At 42.0% G+C, this 14,807-nt stretch overlaps 1 protein-coding gene across 1 annotated transcript in view; it reads left to right on the top strand.

Annotated features, from left to right (window-relative positions):
- The window catches only part of LOC127217162 (zinc finger protein 709), a 17,517-nt gene extending 2,710 nt beyond the window's left edge, over nt 1-14,807 (top strand). Inside the window, exons 2-4 of the mRNA XM_051178031.1 lie at nt 12,420-12,546; nt 12,734-12,794; nt 13,183-14,807. Of these exons, the coding sequence (XP_051033988.1) occupies nt 12,420-12,546; nt 12,734-12,794; nt 13,183-14,143 (1,149 nt within the window). The 3' untranslated portion in view covers nt 14,144-14,807. The remainder of the gene's footprint in view (nt 1-12,419; nt 12,547-12,733; nt 12,795-13,182) is intronic.

Genomic DNA, 14,807 nt, shown 5'->3' with positions numbered 1-14,807 from the left:
TTCCAGTCCTAGAATGTGCTGGCCTGTGACAGGGAGAAGGTTGTTCAGCAGTAGTTACTGATATTAAAAAGCATGGTTGTGCTGGGTGGTGGTGGCACACACCTTTAATCCCAGCACTCAGGAGGCAGAGGCAGGTATATCTCTGAGTTTGAGGCTAGCCTGGTCTACACAGAGAAACCCTGTTTCCAAAACAAATAGTACCATTTCAAGATTGCAGTGGAAATAAAAAGCCAGATGCTGATGGCCTCAACAATGCTTCCCTAGTGTGTTTCTGCTGGATTTTCTAAGCCTCACTTGTTTGCTTTTTTTTTTTTCTAATCATTTTTATTTTATACATTTGAGTGTTTTGCTTATTGTAGAGGACTATGCATCACATGTGTGCTTGGTGCCCAGGGAGGCCAGAAGAGGGTAGTGGATTTGCTGGAAGTGGAATTATGGATGGTTGTGAGTTGCCTTGTGTGTGCTGGGAATCTAACCCAAAGCAGTGATTTGCCTTAAGCTCTGAAACATTTCTCCATCCCCTGTCCACCCTCGTCCCCCAATTTGCTTCTTGACTGTACTGCTCCAGTCTTCTGGATGTTGTCATTGTCTCAGAATGCTTTGCAGTCCACCTACAAATTCTACCTGCTACTTGCTGTTTATTCTTGTTGGTTTATTTGAGACATCATTTCACCTCTTTATGTGGCCCTGGCTGGCATAGAACTCACTATGTACATCAGTTCAGGCTGAAACTCACAAACATCCATCTGCCTGTGCCTGGCTTCTTTTACTTTTTTTGTTAAATTTTAATTTTGTGTAGGTATGTTTGTGTGTATGTTAGTGTACAGAGGTCATGTAGGTTCTGGGGGCCAAACTTGGGCCACCAGTATTGGGGACAGACTTTGTGCCATTTTATCAGCCCTTATTGCTTTAATGTTCTTGTTATATACTTAATAAATACATAAATATAAATTATATCTATATTTAATAAATATGTATGCTTAGAGTATGGTATTGTTACTCATAGTCCAGACTGTACTAGAATAAATGTGAGAGTTGGATGAAGGTGACACATTTATCTACATCTATTTCCTATGTCTGAAGGGTCTTGAAATATCTGGTGAAGTGGCAGAGGGGCAGTTCTTTTTGAAAACAAAAAACTCCTGCTGGAGGGAAATATGAACATTATGAAAAATTCAAACTTTCTAATTATCTTAAAATGTACGGGAAAACTCATGGGTGAAATTTTGATGAATATAGATTCAGTGACCATCAAAGAATGAATATAAAAGCCTTTGCAGGTTTTTGTTTGTGTTTTTTTTTTTTTTTTTTTTTTTGACATGAAAGGACTTACCTTGAAGAAAATTCCCGATGTATATAATAATTGAGTAAACACCTTAAGTATTCCTTATATTTTTAAAGACAGGATCTCTACTGTGTAGCTCTGGCTGTCCTGGAACTTGTTTTTTTTTTTTTTTTTTTTTTTTTTTTTTAATTTAATTTATTATTATACATGTCGGTCCCAATCCCCGCTCCCTCCCTCCCTCCCTTTTACCCTCCCTACCCCCTCATATGCACCCTGACCACCCTCCCCTCCCATCCCCCAACCCCAATTCCACATGTAGGGCAATGCCATCCGGGTGGGGTCATGTAGGTCTGTCAGGTCATTTGAAGTAGGGACTAGGACTTCTCTCCTGTCTCTAGGTTAAGGTAGTATCCCTCCATGGGGGATGTGTCCACAAGGTCCTTTTGTGCACCAGGGATACATCCTGGTTCCACTGTCGGAGGTCCCTTAGACTGTTCAGTCCTTCTGGCTGAGACCCATATTCAGATTTGCCTGAGTCCGTCCCATGCTGGATTCCCAGCTATCAGTCTGGATGCCCATTAGCTCCTCCTTGTTCAGGACAGCTGTCTCTATGTGTTTCTGCAACCTGGTCTTGTCTTCTCTGTCTGCATCTGGATTCTAGTTTGACTCAGTGTTTAGGTATGGGTGTTTGCTTCTGTTTCCAACAGGTATTAGTTGAGGGCTCCATGGATGAGTTAGTTGTTGATCTCACTATCCGGGAAGGGCATTTATGGTAGCCTTTCCATGGTTGCTCAAATTGTTAGTTGGAGTCAGTCTTGTAGGTCTCTAGACCTTTCTTTAGGTTCAGTTTTCTCTTCAAACCAATAATGGCTCCCTCTTTTATGTTCTTTCTTTCTCTCTTCTGTCTTCTAATCCTCCCCTGACTCAATCTCCCTAGTCGCACATGCTTTCCTCTCCTCCTCCTCGTTTTCTCCTACTTCTCTCTCCATTTACTGCCCCCCCCAACTTTCCCTGTGCTCTGGGGGACTTGTCCCTTCCCCCTTCTGTGAGGGACTTTATATGAATACACCTTGTATCCTAGTTCCTCTGGTGGTGTGAATTATAGGCTGGTGATCCTTTGCTCCAGGTATAAAATCCATATATGAGTGAGTACATACCATGTTCCTCTTTTTGTGACTGGGTTACCTCGTTCAGGATGGTTTCTTCAAGTGCCATCCACTTGCCTGCTGATTTCAAGATTCCATTATTTTTTTCTGCTGAGTAGTATTCCATTGTGTAGATGTGCCACATCTTCTTTATCCATTCTTCAGTTGAGGGGCATCTTGAGGTTCTTGCTATTACAAATAGTGCTGTTATGAACATAGTTGAGCAGATGTCTTTGTTGCATGGATGTGGATCATTTGGGTATATGCCTAAGAGGGGGATTGCCGGGTCCTGTGGTAAACTAATTCCCATTTTCCTGAGGAATCGCCATACTGATCTCCAAAATGGCTGTATGAGTTTGCACTCCCACCAGCAGTGGAGGAGTGTTCCCCTTTCTCCACAACCTCTCCAGCATGAGTTGTCATTGGTGTTCTAGAACTTGTTTTGTAAGCTAGGATGGCATCCAATTTATAGAGATCCACCTGCCTTTGTGTCCTAGGTGCTTGGATTGAAGGTGTGTGCTCCCATACTCAAATGGTGCTTTTAACTACCATGTAATATTTAGATAAAGCTTGGTCATACAACAACACCTCCCCCCAACCCCCACACAACAGGCTAGTAGCCAAGATCGTGACATACCTACATGGTTATTTTTGCTTATGTTAAACTTAGCTTCATGGTAAAACGAGCCCATGCCCCATGAGATTCGGCATCTTACAGATTAAATGTGGACAGTCACCTCTTTCCTTTAAAAGGGTATCTGAATTAGGTCAGCATAAATATAGGTGATGGTCTATATGGGTTAAGCATGTAGGTCCCCAAATAGTAAAGCAATAGGAAGGAATACCATGATCTCAATGCAATGTGAGTCCATATATCCCACCACACAAAGTATAAGGTGTAGTTTGACTGGTATTGCATTGAGTTCATAGTTGCTTATGGTAGGGTGGCCATTTTGACAGTACTATTTCTTTTTTTAGAGCTTAAATTAGGAGTTTATTTAGGAAGGGGAGTGAGGGAGAAGGGAAGAGATATAGAGGTACCTGGAACAGGAGAGAGGGGAAGGGTGGCATCTGGTGGCCAACAGCAGGAGAGAGAAAGCAAAAGAGCGACAGTACTATTTCTTGTAATACATGATCATGGGAGGTCTTTCCAAATCTACTGTCTTCTATCTTTCTTTCTTTCTTCCTTTCGTTCTTTCTTTCTTTCTTTCTTTTTTCTTTCTTCCTTTCTTTCTTTTTTTTTGTTTGTGTGTGTCTTGACGATTTCATTATAGAAGAATTTTGTTTTCTTTTGTTAGGTTTGTTGTTCATGTTATAAATGGATTTTTTTTTTCAGAAGGCTGCTGATTTTCGTGCATTGAATTTGTACTTTGCCCCCTTGCTCAACATGTTTATGAGCTCAGAGTTTTGTTTTGGAGTGTAGGGTTAGGTAAGAACCATAGGGATATTTATTTCTTTTCCTCTTTGTACCCCTTTCATTTCCTCCTCTTGGTGCTCTATTAAAATGTCAAACATTCTGTTTAGTAGGAGTGGAGAAATGGACACTTGTCTTTCCCCTGACCCTGATTTTAGTGGGAATGCTTTAAGTTATTCTCTATTTGGCATGATTTATTTTGAATTTAGATTTATGCTTACCCAGTAACAACCCTTCTGTTTAGCTTGTCAGTTCTGTGTGTGTCATCAGTACTGCCATTTGGGGGCCTGCTTTGGACTTAACAATAAGAACTTGCTGCTCTTTTGAAGAACCTGGGTTCACGCCGCCAGGTGATGGTAGCACACACCTTTAATCCCAGTACTGGAAGGTAGAGGCAGGCATGTTTTTATGAAGCCAGTCTTGTCTCTAAAGAGCAAGTTCCAGGACAGACATGGGTACACAGAGAAACTGGTCTTGAAAACAAATCTGGGTTCATTTGCCAGCACCTGCCACACCCATGTGACCAGAGTACCCAGCTGGCAGAAGATGTCAGGATTGAAGCACTCAACAGACCACCATGAGAAGTGAAGAAGCTCTTTATTACAGAGAGTAATCGGCTTATATATCCAAGTCAGGGAATGGGCTAATCATAGGAGGAAGTCATGTGCCACCCATACCCAGGGTCAAGGCACAGGCACTGCATACTGGGAAGTTCTGAAAACAACCTTGTTTGCTTAACCTTGAGAGTACGGAAGTTCTACAGTGGGGTGGGGAGGAAGAGAGCTGTAAGGAACAAGTACTTACATTTCCCAACAAGCACCTATGGGAGCTCACTATCATCTGTAATCCCAGTTTCAGGGGATACAGCTCCCTTTTCTGACTTGACATGCTCTCGGTATACATGTGGTACATATACATACATATAGGCAAAAATACACATAGATAAATAAATTAAAAATTAAGTCTAAATTCTCTTTAAAAATCCAGTCTTACCTTTAATCCCAGCACTTGGGAGACAGAGGAAGGTGGATCTCAGTGAGTTTGAGGGCAGTCTGGTCTATAGATTGATAGAGTTTCAGGACAGCCTCCAAAGGTACAACCCTGTCTTGAAAAACAAAAGCAAACAAAAAAAATTCAATGTCTTGGCCTGGAAAGATGGCTCAGCCGTTAAGAGCAGTAACCACTGTTCCAGAGGGCCTGGGTAAATGTGGCCTGCTACATGGCAGCTCACAATTGTATGAAACTCTAGTTCCAGAGTAGCCAACACCTACATACAGACATACATGCAGGCAAAATGTAAACAGAAAGTTAAAAAAAATCCAAAGTCTTGGCCTAGATGTCATGGCTCACACTTTAAATCCCAGCCCTCTGAAGGCAGAGGCAGGTGAACCTCTGGTCGGTGAATCAAGTTCAAGAAAGAGAGGAAAAAAGGGGTTTCTAGATGGGCTTGGTGGTACATTTTAGCATATGGTTGAGGCCAGAGGGTTTAAGTTCTAGGCGAGCCTAGCTACTTAGAGGCTTTTTTTTTTTTTTTTTTTTTTTAGTTTTTTGAGACAGGATTTCTCTGTGGTTTTGGAGGATGTCCTGGAACTAGCTCTTGTAGACCTGGCTGGTCTTGAAATCACAGAGTTCAAGACCTGCCTCTGCCTCCCGCATGCTGGGATTAAAGGTGTGCACCACCATCACCTGGCAGGCTTTGAGATTTCAAAAGAGTCATTCCCAGTGTTCCCTGTCTTCTTCTTTTTTGAAGGTGAAGATGTTAAGTCTCATCCACTGTTGTACCCCTACTCCTCCACCCAAATCACCATGCCCTTGCTCCACTGTCATAGATTGTAACCCTCTGTAGTTCTAAGCCCAATTATAATTATAAACTCTTTTTATCATAGGCTGCCTTGGTCATAGTGTTTTGTCTCAGTAATGTAAAAATAAGTGAAGTTTGGTATCAGGACTACTGTGACCTTGTTGAGTTTTGGAGGAATATGGAAGACTTTTGGACTTTGGAGTAGGAAAGTGGTACATTGTAAACAGGGCTCAACAGAAGCAGCTTGCAAAGCAGCAGTGCTGAGAGCTCCACAGATTGTAGAGGCACAACTCTAGTGGTTTCAGGAAGGAACAATATTGGCAACTGGGCTAGAATCCATTCTTAGTGATATTTTAGCACAGAGTGTTCTGCTCTTGTCCTAAGACTTTTCCTGAGACTACATTTAAAACTAAATGAATCTTGTTGGTAGAGGAGGTTTCAAGATATTCTAATACTTTGTTATGTGGTTATTAGATCCTCTGCAGAACTATATGAAAAAGGTTTTTTGTTGTGTGTATGTGTGTTTGTTTGTTTGTTTGTTTGTTTGTTTTTTCCTGTATAGCCCTTGCTGGTGTGGAACTCAGAGATCCACCTGCTTCTGCTTCCCAAGTTCTGGAATGTGACACCATGCCTGGTGCAAAAAGGTAATATTGACTCTGTTGTGTGGTTATTAGTGATCACTCTTATACAGAAAAAGCAAGTAGGGAAAAAAAATTAAAAATACACAGTTTTAAGAGAAGAGCACCAAAAATTTTAATAATTTAATTTTTCTTTCAAGATAGGGTTTCTCTGGGTAGCTGGGGCTGCCCTGAAACTCACTCTCACTACTCACTCTGTAGAACAGGCTGCCTTTGCCTCCCTAGTGCTGGGATTAAAGGTGCGTACTACCTGGCAGGAAATTTAATTTTTAAGTGCTGAAAGAAAAGGAGACCAGGCTGGGGAGATGGTCCTGTGGTTAAGACCATTGACTGCTCTTACAGAAGACTTGGGTTTGTGTTGTGTGGCCCCCCCCCCCCCCCCCCCAATTCTCAGCCTCTCTCAATCCTGCAGCAATCCTGCAGCTTCCATGGTGCCAAAACTAACACCACATAGGAGATTTACACATTACCAAATTCAGCTCACAACCTTCTGTTATTCCAGTTCCAGGGAATCCGATGCCCTCTTCTGGCTTCACGAGACACATCTAAGATGTCTGTGTACACATGTGGTACACAGAGAAAGATACAGGCGACACTCATATACATAAAATAAAAATAAATCCTTAAAAAGAGAGAAGCTGGGCAGCAGTGATGTACACCTTTAATCCCAGCATTCAGGAGGCAGAGGCAGGTGGGTTTCTGTTCTAAGGCCAGTCTGGTCTACGAGTGAGTTCCAGACAGCCAGGGCTATATAAGAAAAACAAGAGGGAGTTGGGGCAGGGGAAATCAAGTCAAGGCCTGATTTGTTTTGGGATAAACACCTCATTATTAGTTAATGGCTTCCTGTAGTTCAGAGAGTTAGAGTCCATTGATCATTGTGACAAGCATGGCAACATTCAGCTTTGGTGCTGGAGCAGTATCTGAGAACATTTATCTTGTCTGAGATTGAGAGGGAGATGGGAGAGGGGCCTGGTGTGAACTTTTGAAAGCCCAAAGTCCACCCCTAGTGACACACCTCCTCCAAAAAGGCCACAACAAAGAGTTCATCAACTTTGAACCAAATATTCAATTATATGAGTATGTTGGGGCCTATTTCCTTCACACTCCCCAAGTTCCTTCAGGACAAGACCCTGCCTAGCTAAGCTTCCTAACATGGATAAAGGAAGAGTCTTAGGCATTTTCTACTCCTAAAATGCAACAACAAAGGAAAGCTGCTGCAAACATGATTCATGGCTCAGAACTTGGCCATGTTGTCCATTGTCTTTGTAGTTCTGGCTTTAGAGACATGATGGAAACATTGGTAAAGCGGTCATGGAATCTTCCTCAGTAGTTATGGAGAGCCACTGAGGCCAGTTGTGTAGCAGGTGAGTCACCAAATGGAGGCACTGAGAAGCCTTTGGGAGATGTTGTGAAAGTGAAGCCTGCATTTTAGTAGAGTCCCTGAGTCGTGGGACATCTTCTAAGGAAAGATAGGAAGTGCAACCAGCCCAAGAGAGAGAAGGGTGTTGTGGGCCACAGAGCAAGAAAGGTGGAATCACTTAAGCCCTGACACTGGACACGGAGGTATAGGGTTTGGGGCTTGCTCTGCTAGGTTTTGTTCTTGGTTTGGTTCAGCATTTCCTAACTATGCCCCCTTTCCTCCCTTTTGGAATAATAGTTAATATTCTGTGCCATTGTATGTTGGAAGCACGTAATTTGCTTTTTTATAGGGGTTAGTTATGAGATTGTCATGAGTCTTAGAAGAGATTTGGACCTTTAAATAGTGTTGATACTGTGAAAGTCTATGGGGACTTGAAGTTGGACTAAGTGCATTTTGCATTATAGAATGCCAGGGAGTGGAATGTGGTGGTTTGAATGAGGATGGCTCCCATAGAACGTTTGAATTTTTGGTCCCTAATGGTGGAACTATTTGGGGAAAACTGGGTATGGCCTTGTTGGAGGAGCTCTGTCATGAGGGTGGTCTTTGAGGTTTAAAAAAGATTTGTACCATTCACACTGTGCTCTCTGCCTCCTACTTGTGCATCAAGGTTTGAGTTCTCAGCTCCTGCTCCAGGTGCTTATGGCCTAGCCTTCAAAGGTGGGTTGCATTCTTTTTTTAATTTGCTTGATCATGATGTTTTGTCAAGGCAATAGGAAAGTAACTGACAAACAGCAAGCACTCAGCCACTGAGCCATCTCTCCAGCCCATATTTTAATTTTTAAAAAATTTTTAAACTATTTTATGTGCATTGGTGTCAGATTCCCCAGGAACTGAAGATACAGACAATTGTGAGCTGCCATGTGGGTACTGGGAATAAAACCCAGATCCTCTGGAAGAGCAGCCATGCTCTTAACCACTGAGCCATCTCTCTAGCCCCTATTTTTATCATTTTTAATTATATGTAGGTGTATGTGTCGCCATATGTGTATGTGCATGTGTAGTGACTAGTTTTATGTCAACTTGACACAAGCTAGAGTCATCAGAGAGGAGGGATCCTCAATTGAGAAAAGGTGACTTGAGATTGGGCTTTAGGCAAGCCTGTGGGGGTCTTTCCTTTCCTTTTCCTTCCTTCCTTTCTTTGTTTTTGCTTTTAGAGACAGGGTTTCAGTTGTGTAGCCTTGACTGTAGACCAGGCTGGCCTTGAACTCAGAGATCCACCTGACTCTGCCTCCTGAGTACCACTATTGCCTGGCTGTATTTTCTTAATTAGTGATTCATGGGGGAGAGTCCAGCCTATTGTAGGTGGGTCCACCCCTGGTCTGGTGCTTCTGGGTCCTAAAATAAAGCAGGCTGAGAAAGCAACGGGAAGCAAGCTAGTAAGCAGCACCCCTCCTTGTCCGCTGCATCAGCTCCTGCCTCCAGGTTTCCTGTCCTGTTTGAGTTCCCTCCTAATTTCCCTCAGTGGATTGTGATTCTGCAGATGGAAACCAAAAAAACCCTTTCCCCCCAGTTGCTTTGGTCATAGCAACTCTAACTAGGACAACATGGAATACAGGCCAGAAGAGAACTTGGAGCTGTAGTTGCAGAGTTGGGAGACACCTCATGTGGGTTCTGGAAACTGAACTTGGTTCTCTGAAGAGCTCCCTCTCCAGCTACCTCCAATACCAACTGGAATTAGTGTGGGCTGAATGCCCTCGTAGGTCTGAGGCACGGGAGGCAATTATATTGAACACTGTACAAGAACCATCTGGTGCTTGCTGCGCTAGCTCACCAAGACAGCAGGGCCAAGTGTGTGCAGAAGCAAAAGGCAGTCCAGGGCAGGGACTGCTAGTTCATCTCTTTAGCTCCTTCTGTCACTCAGGAGATGCCCAGCGGCCCGAGCCAATCAGAGCCTCGGAGCTCACACCGTTCAATGACAAGCGTGCCTGGCAGGCGGGAGGCGGGTTCTGTCTGGCCGCCATGCTGTGGACTGAGCTCTGCGGTTGAGGGAAGCCCCATGGACGCTTGTGCTGCACTATGAGCTCCGGCTCGGAAGCCGTGACATGGTGAGCGAGGGTTGCTGTCCTCAGACGGGAAGGAGTAGCAGCTTTGGTGGTTCCTCCCGTGTGAGTAGCTGGGCTCCAGCAGGGACAGCTACCGCTGTGCAGCCCCGACCCTCGTTTGTGTCTGCGCACAACGCTGGGCGCCGCAGGGGAGGCTCCTCCCTCCGTGTTGGTGACGTCACTCACAAGGCGTGGTTTTGGTACCTGGACATGGCTTGCTAAACTCAAGGTCCCGCGGATTCCCTAAATTATGTTTACAATTAGGTGGAGAGTCCACTTTGAGTTAATTTTGTGGAAGTTGTAAACTCAAATTGTTTGCTTATGGATGCGCAGGTTGTCCTGTAATATAATATCTGAGAAGAGCATAATATTGAATTTCATTTGCTCTTTTAAAAAAATTTACTATATCCTGTGTTTGGTTTTTTTGTACTCTTTTGCACATAGATTTATTTCCAAATATTCGTACACTACATGATTATTAAATTTTTTTCGAAAGATAAAGTCAGTGTTATTTTTTTTGTACTGTTTCTTCAGATTTTGTTGAACATTGAGTTTTCCCCCTTAACATAAAACTTTTAGAATAGCTTTTATACAAGATGTTCTGCTATTACACAAGATGTTGCAATTATGTTGAATTTATGGTTTTAACTGAGAAAAGTGATATTTTAAAAAATCTTTTATGCGTGTGGTCGTTTTGCCTGCATGTATGTCTGTGAGCCACATACATACAGCTCCGCCAGAGGCTAGAAGAGGCCTTTAGGTTGCCCTATGACTATTACAGACGATTGTTAGCCATCATTTGGGTGCTGGAATTGAAGCCAGATCCTCTGGAAGAACAATAAGTACTCTTAACCCCTGAGCTACCTCTCTGGCCCCTGGAAAGTGACATCTTGATGTTTTTATTTACCAGGACCATTGCATATCTCATGATATTTTGACTTACTTGAGTCCCACCCCTCCCACCTCCCACCCCCCGGAGACAGGGTTTCTCTGTAGCTTTGGCACCTGTCCTGAAACTTCCTGTGGAGACCAAACTAGCCTCTAACTCACAGATATCCTCCTGCCTCTGCCTTCTGAGTGCTGGTATTAAGGACTTGACTATTTTTTGAAAAAGCAATTTATCCTCATCCATAGATCTTTGTTAAATTTATTATGCTGGGTGGTGGTGGCATTGGCAAGTGTTTAATCCCAACACTTGGGAGGCAGAAACACAGGTTTCAGTGAGTTTGAGGCCAGCCTGGTCTACAGAGTGAGTTCCAGGACTGTTACACAGAGAAACCCTGTCTTCAAAATCAAAACCAAAACCAAAAATTACATGTTTTTCTTTGTGTCCTTTGATCTGTGGTGCAGTGTGAATTTGTTAATCATTTGATCGTTCATAGCTGTTATACTGGAAAATGATGAACTTCATGCATTAATCTTGTATTCCAAAAGTTTGCTGTAGTATCTTATTATTTCCTTGAGTTTTCGTTGATCTAGGAATCTTCTATTTGGAAAAACTTGTATTTTATTTATTGTTTTTTTTTAAAGATACTTTTGAGATTATAATACAATTACAACATTTATTCCCTTTCCTCCCTCTAAACCTTCTCCAGTATATCCCTTCCTCTTCTCCTTCAAATTCATGGCCCTTTATTTTATTGTTATTGCATGCATATGACATATATTTTTCTAAATATAACCTGTTCCGTCCATGTAATGTTACTTGTGCATGTGTTTTCAGGGCTGACCATTTGGCACTGGACAACCACTTGGTGTTCTCTTCCCCAGGGAAGACTACCTGTTCCATTCCCAGCTTTCCTCAGTTACCTATAGTTCTTTGAGTAAGGTTGAAGCTTCATGGGCTTTAGCTCCACTTTGGTGTGCCCATTGGTGTATCTTTGTTTACCTCATGTTTGAGTAATGTTGGTGAGACTTTATGAGTGAGGATTCTGATATTACTAGGAGACACAATCTTACAGCACACTACCTCTAGTTATTACAGTCTTTCCACTCAAGATTTTTACTTCAGTCATTCATTCATTCATTCATTTTGTTTTTCAAGACAGGGTTTCTCTGTGTCACTCTGGAACTCACTCTGTAGATTGGCCACAAACTCAGAAATCTATGCATACCTCTGCCTTCTTAGTGCGGAGATTAAGGGCATGTGCCACCACCCAATCTCCTTTACCTGTCTAACTGTTGTGGAAGCACCTGTGAAGTAGTGCCCACTAGAGAGGCTCATTAGACTCAATAACCATTGCTTTCTTCCCAAAGGCTAATGGGAGTTTAGGAAGTGCCATATTATTTACATAAATCATTTATGTTGAGAGGTTGGTCCTTTATATTCATGTGAACTCTTATCAAAATACTAAGTTCCCTCATGCCATCAAAATTTAAACATTGCTATAAGGATTTCTAAGAACAAGCAGATGCTTGCATGCTAATGTTAACACTGTTCTATCAGGTGGGAGGGCTCTGAGACAGGAAGTAGAAATGCACTGTAGGAAGAGAATTGGGGCAGAGCAGCAGCACATCCTAAGCCCTGGGCCCAGTAATGAGAGGAGTGCTACTACAGGGCTGCTTCCTTCCACATTCCTCAGTGTTTGCATACAACTTCTGTGTCATGGAAGAGATGTGTGGATCCCACAGTGTGGAGTGAACCTATTGTCAATCAAGAATGTGCAATGTTTAGGCCTCAGTGAGCTTTGAGGACGTGGCTGTGCACTTCACCCAGGAAGAATGGGCTTTGCTGGATCCTTCCCAGAAGAGTCTGTATAGAGATGTGATGCTGGAAACCTGCAGGAACCTCGCTTCGATAGGTGAGGACATCATCTTACCATCACTCTGTAAATTAGGGAGCATCTGGGATTTGGACTATTGAAAGGGAGGAATGTGGTGGGGAAAGAAAAAAAAACAAACATTGTTACTGTGGACACTGAAGTTAGAAACTAATTTTTCCAGTGATTTCTAATAATTTATCCTAAATTTTCTGGGATTACCTTTTAGGAAACAAATGGGAAGAGGAGAATGTTGGAGACTGTTATAGAATTCCTGGAAGAAATCTAAGGTAATTTGTATCAAAAGTTGAAACAAATGTACTTGAAGGAATTTTAATGTCCCATGAAAATTTAAAAAAACAAAAACAGCTTTAAGTGTGTCATCATTAGAAAAAGTACACCTAAATTATGGGCACCTAAATGTGTGCTGAACGTCAAAGTGCCAATTAGTGTTTGCAGAGTGTTTTCTCACAACTAGAACTTGCATCAGTGAATGCTATTGTTCTGGTATAGCTCTGTAGGAGTCACATTATGGAACCAGAAATCCATTTAGTTTCACAAGGTTCAGATGTGTTAGAAAGCACATACTTTACCTTATTTCAGGAGCAGTGTATAACAGAAAACTAGTAAGCAACTGTTAGTAAAGCAGCTCTTGCTAACATACTTGTCCTTTTTCAGAAGTTCGGTGTTAGAGACCCCCCATGAGAGTACAGAAGATGGTCAGGATGAAGAAGCCATTATGTGGGTAGCAAATCTCCATACCAGCATGTCAGTTTTTCCTGGACTAGCACCATGTAAACCCAAAGTGTGTGGAAAGGGTTCCATGTGTTCTTCATCCTCTAGTAGACATAACACATCTCACCCTCATTATAACCCACTTGAGCATGAGGAATGTGGAGCCCAGCAATATGACTTGAACTCTCTCACCAGCTTTCAAAGGTGTATGGGAGCTCACACTGGGAATGGACCTTGTGAATCTGAGGTATGTTTAAAAGCTTTCTGTTTTCCACATTCATTAGGAATACATCAAGAAACTCACAATGGAAAAACACCTTATCAGTACAAGGAATGTGAAAAGGCCTCTTTTTATACACACAGAGAAACCCATACTATGGGAAAGCTTTATGAATGTAATATATGTGGTAAAACCTTGAGTTCTTCTACTTCCCTTCAAAGACATGAAATAATTCACACTGAAAGACTCTATGAATGTACACATTGTGGTAAAGCTTTTAGATATTCCAAGTATCTTCGATTACATGAAAGAATTCATACTGGAGAGAAACCTTATGAATGTAAACAGTGTGGTAAATCCTTTAGATTTCCTGGTGCCTTGCCGCTACATGAAAAAATTCATACTGGAGAGAAACCCTATGAATGTAAACAGTGTGGTAAAGCCTTTAGATTTCCTGGTTCCTTGCCATTACATGAAAAAATTCATACTGGGGAAAAGCCTTATGAATGTAAACAATGTGGTAAAGCTTTTAGGCGTCACTATCATCTTCAGTTACATGAAAAAATTCATACTGGTGAAAAACCCTATGAATGTAAACAGTGTGGGAAAGCCTTCAGACGGCATAGTCATCTTCAGAGACATGAAAGGACTCATGCTGGAGAGAAACCCTATGAATGTAAATAACATACTAAAGCTTTTATACTTCACAGTTATATTCTGTCACATGAAAGAATTCATACTGGAGAAGACAAATGCTGTGGGTGTAAACAATGTTGGGAAATCTTTAGGTTTCCTGGGTCCTTGCAATTATATGAAATCAATCATATTAGATGCAAACCCTATGAAGTAAATAAACACTGTGGTGAAGCCCTTAGTCACCTTCAATTTTGTAAAGAACCTGTATACTGAACAGGGCATTGGTGGCACACTACTTTAGTCCTAGCACTCAGGAAGCAGAGGCAGGTGGATCTCTGTGAGTTTCAGGCCAGCCTGGTCTACAGAGCCAGTTCCAGGACAGGCTCCAAGACAATACAGAGAAACCCTGTCTCAAAAAGCCAAAAAAAAAAAAAAAAAAAAAGAGAAACTGGAAAAAGCTATGTGACTGAATAGTGTGCTGAGGCTTTTAGATGTTATACTTGGCGGTTACAAAAAAGAACTTATTCTGGAAGGACATCCTCTGAATGTAAATAGTATAGCCAGAATGTCACATATCACAGTGTTCTTTAGACATGGGTTTTTCATATATAACCCATGTGTGACCCTATAAATGTAAAATATATCCATATGTAAAAAAAACAACAGATCTCTTCAGTCCCTTCATACTCAATAAAAGCTCTAAGGATGTGAA

Source organism: Phodopus roborovskii, unplaced genomic scaffold, assembly GCF_943737965.1.
Source record: "Phodopus roborovskii unplaced genomic scaffold, PHOROB, whole genome shotgun sequence".
Taxonomy (NCBI): domain Eukaryota; kingdom Metazoa; phylum Chordata; class Mammalia; order Rodentia; family Cricetidae; genus Phodopus; species Phodopus roborovskii.
Note: the sequence above shows the minus strand (reverse complement) of the source record. Positions and strands in the feature narration are given on the sequence as shown.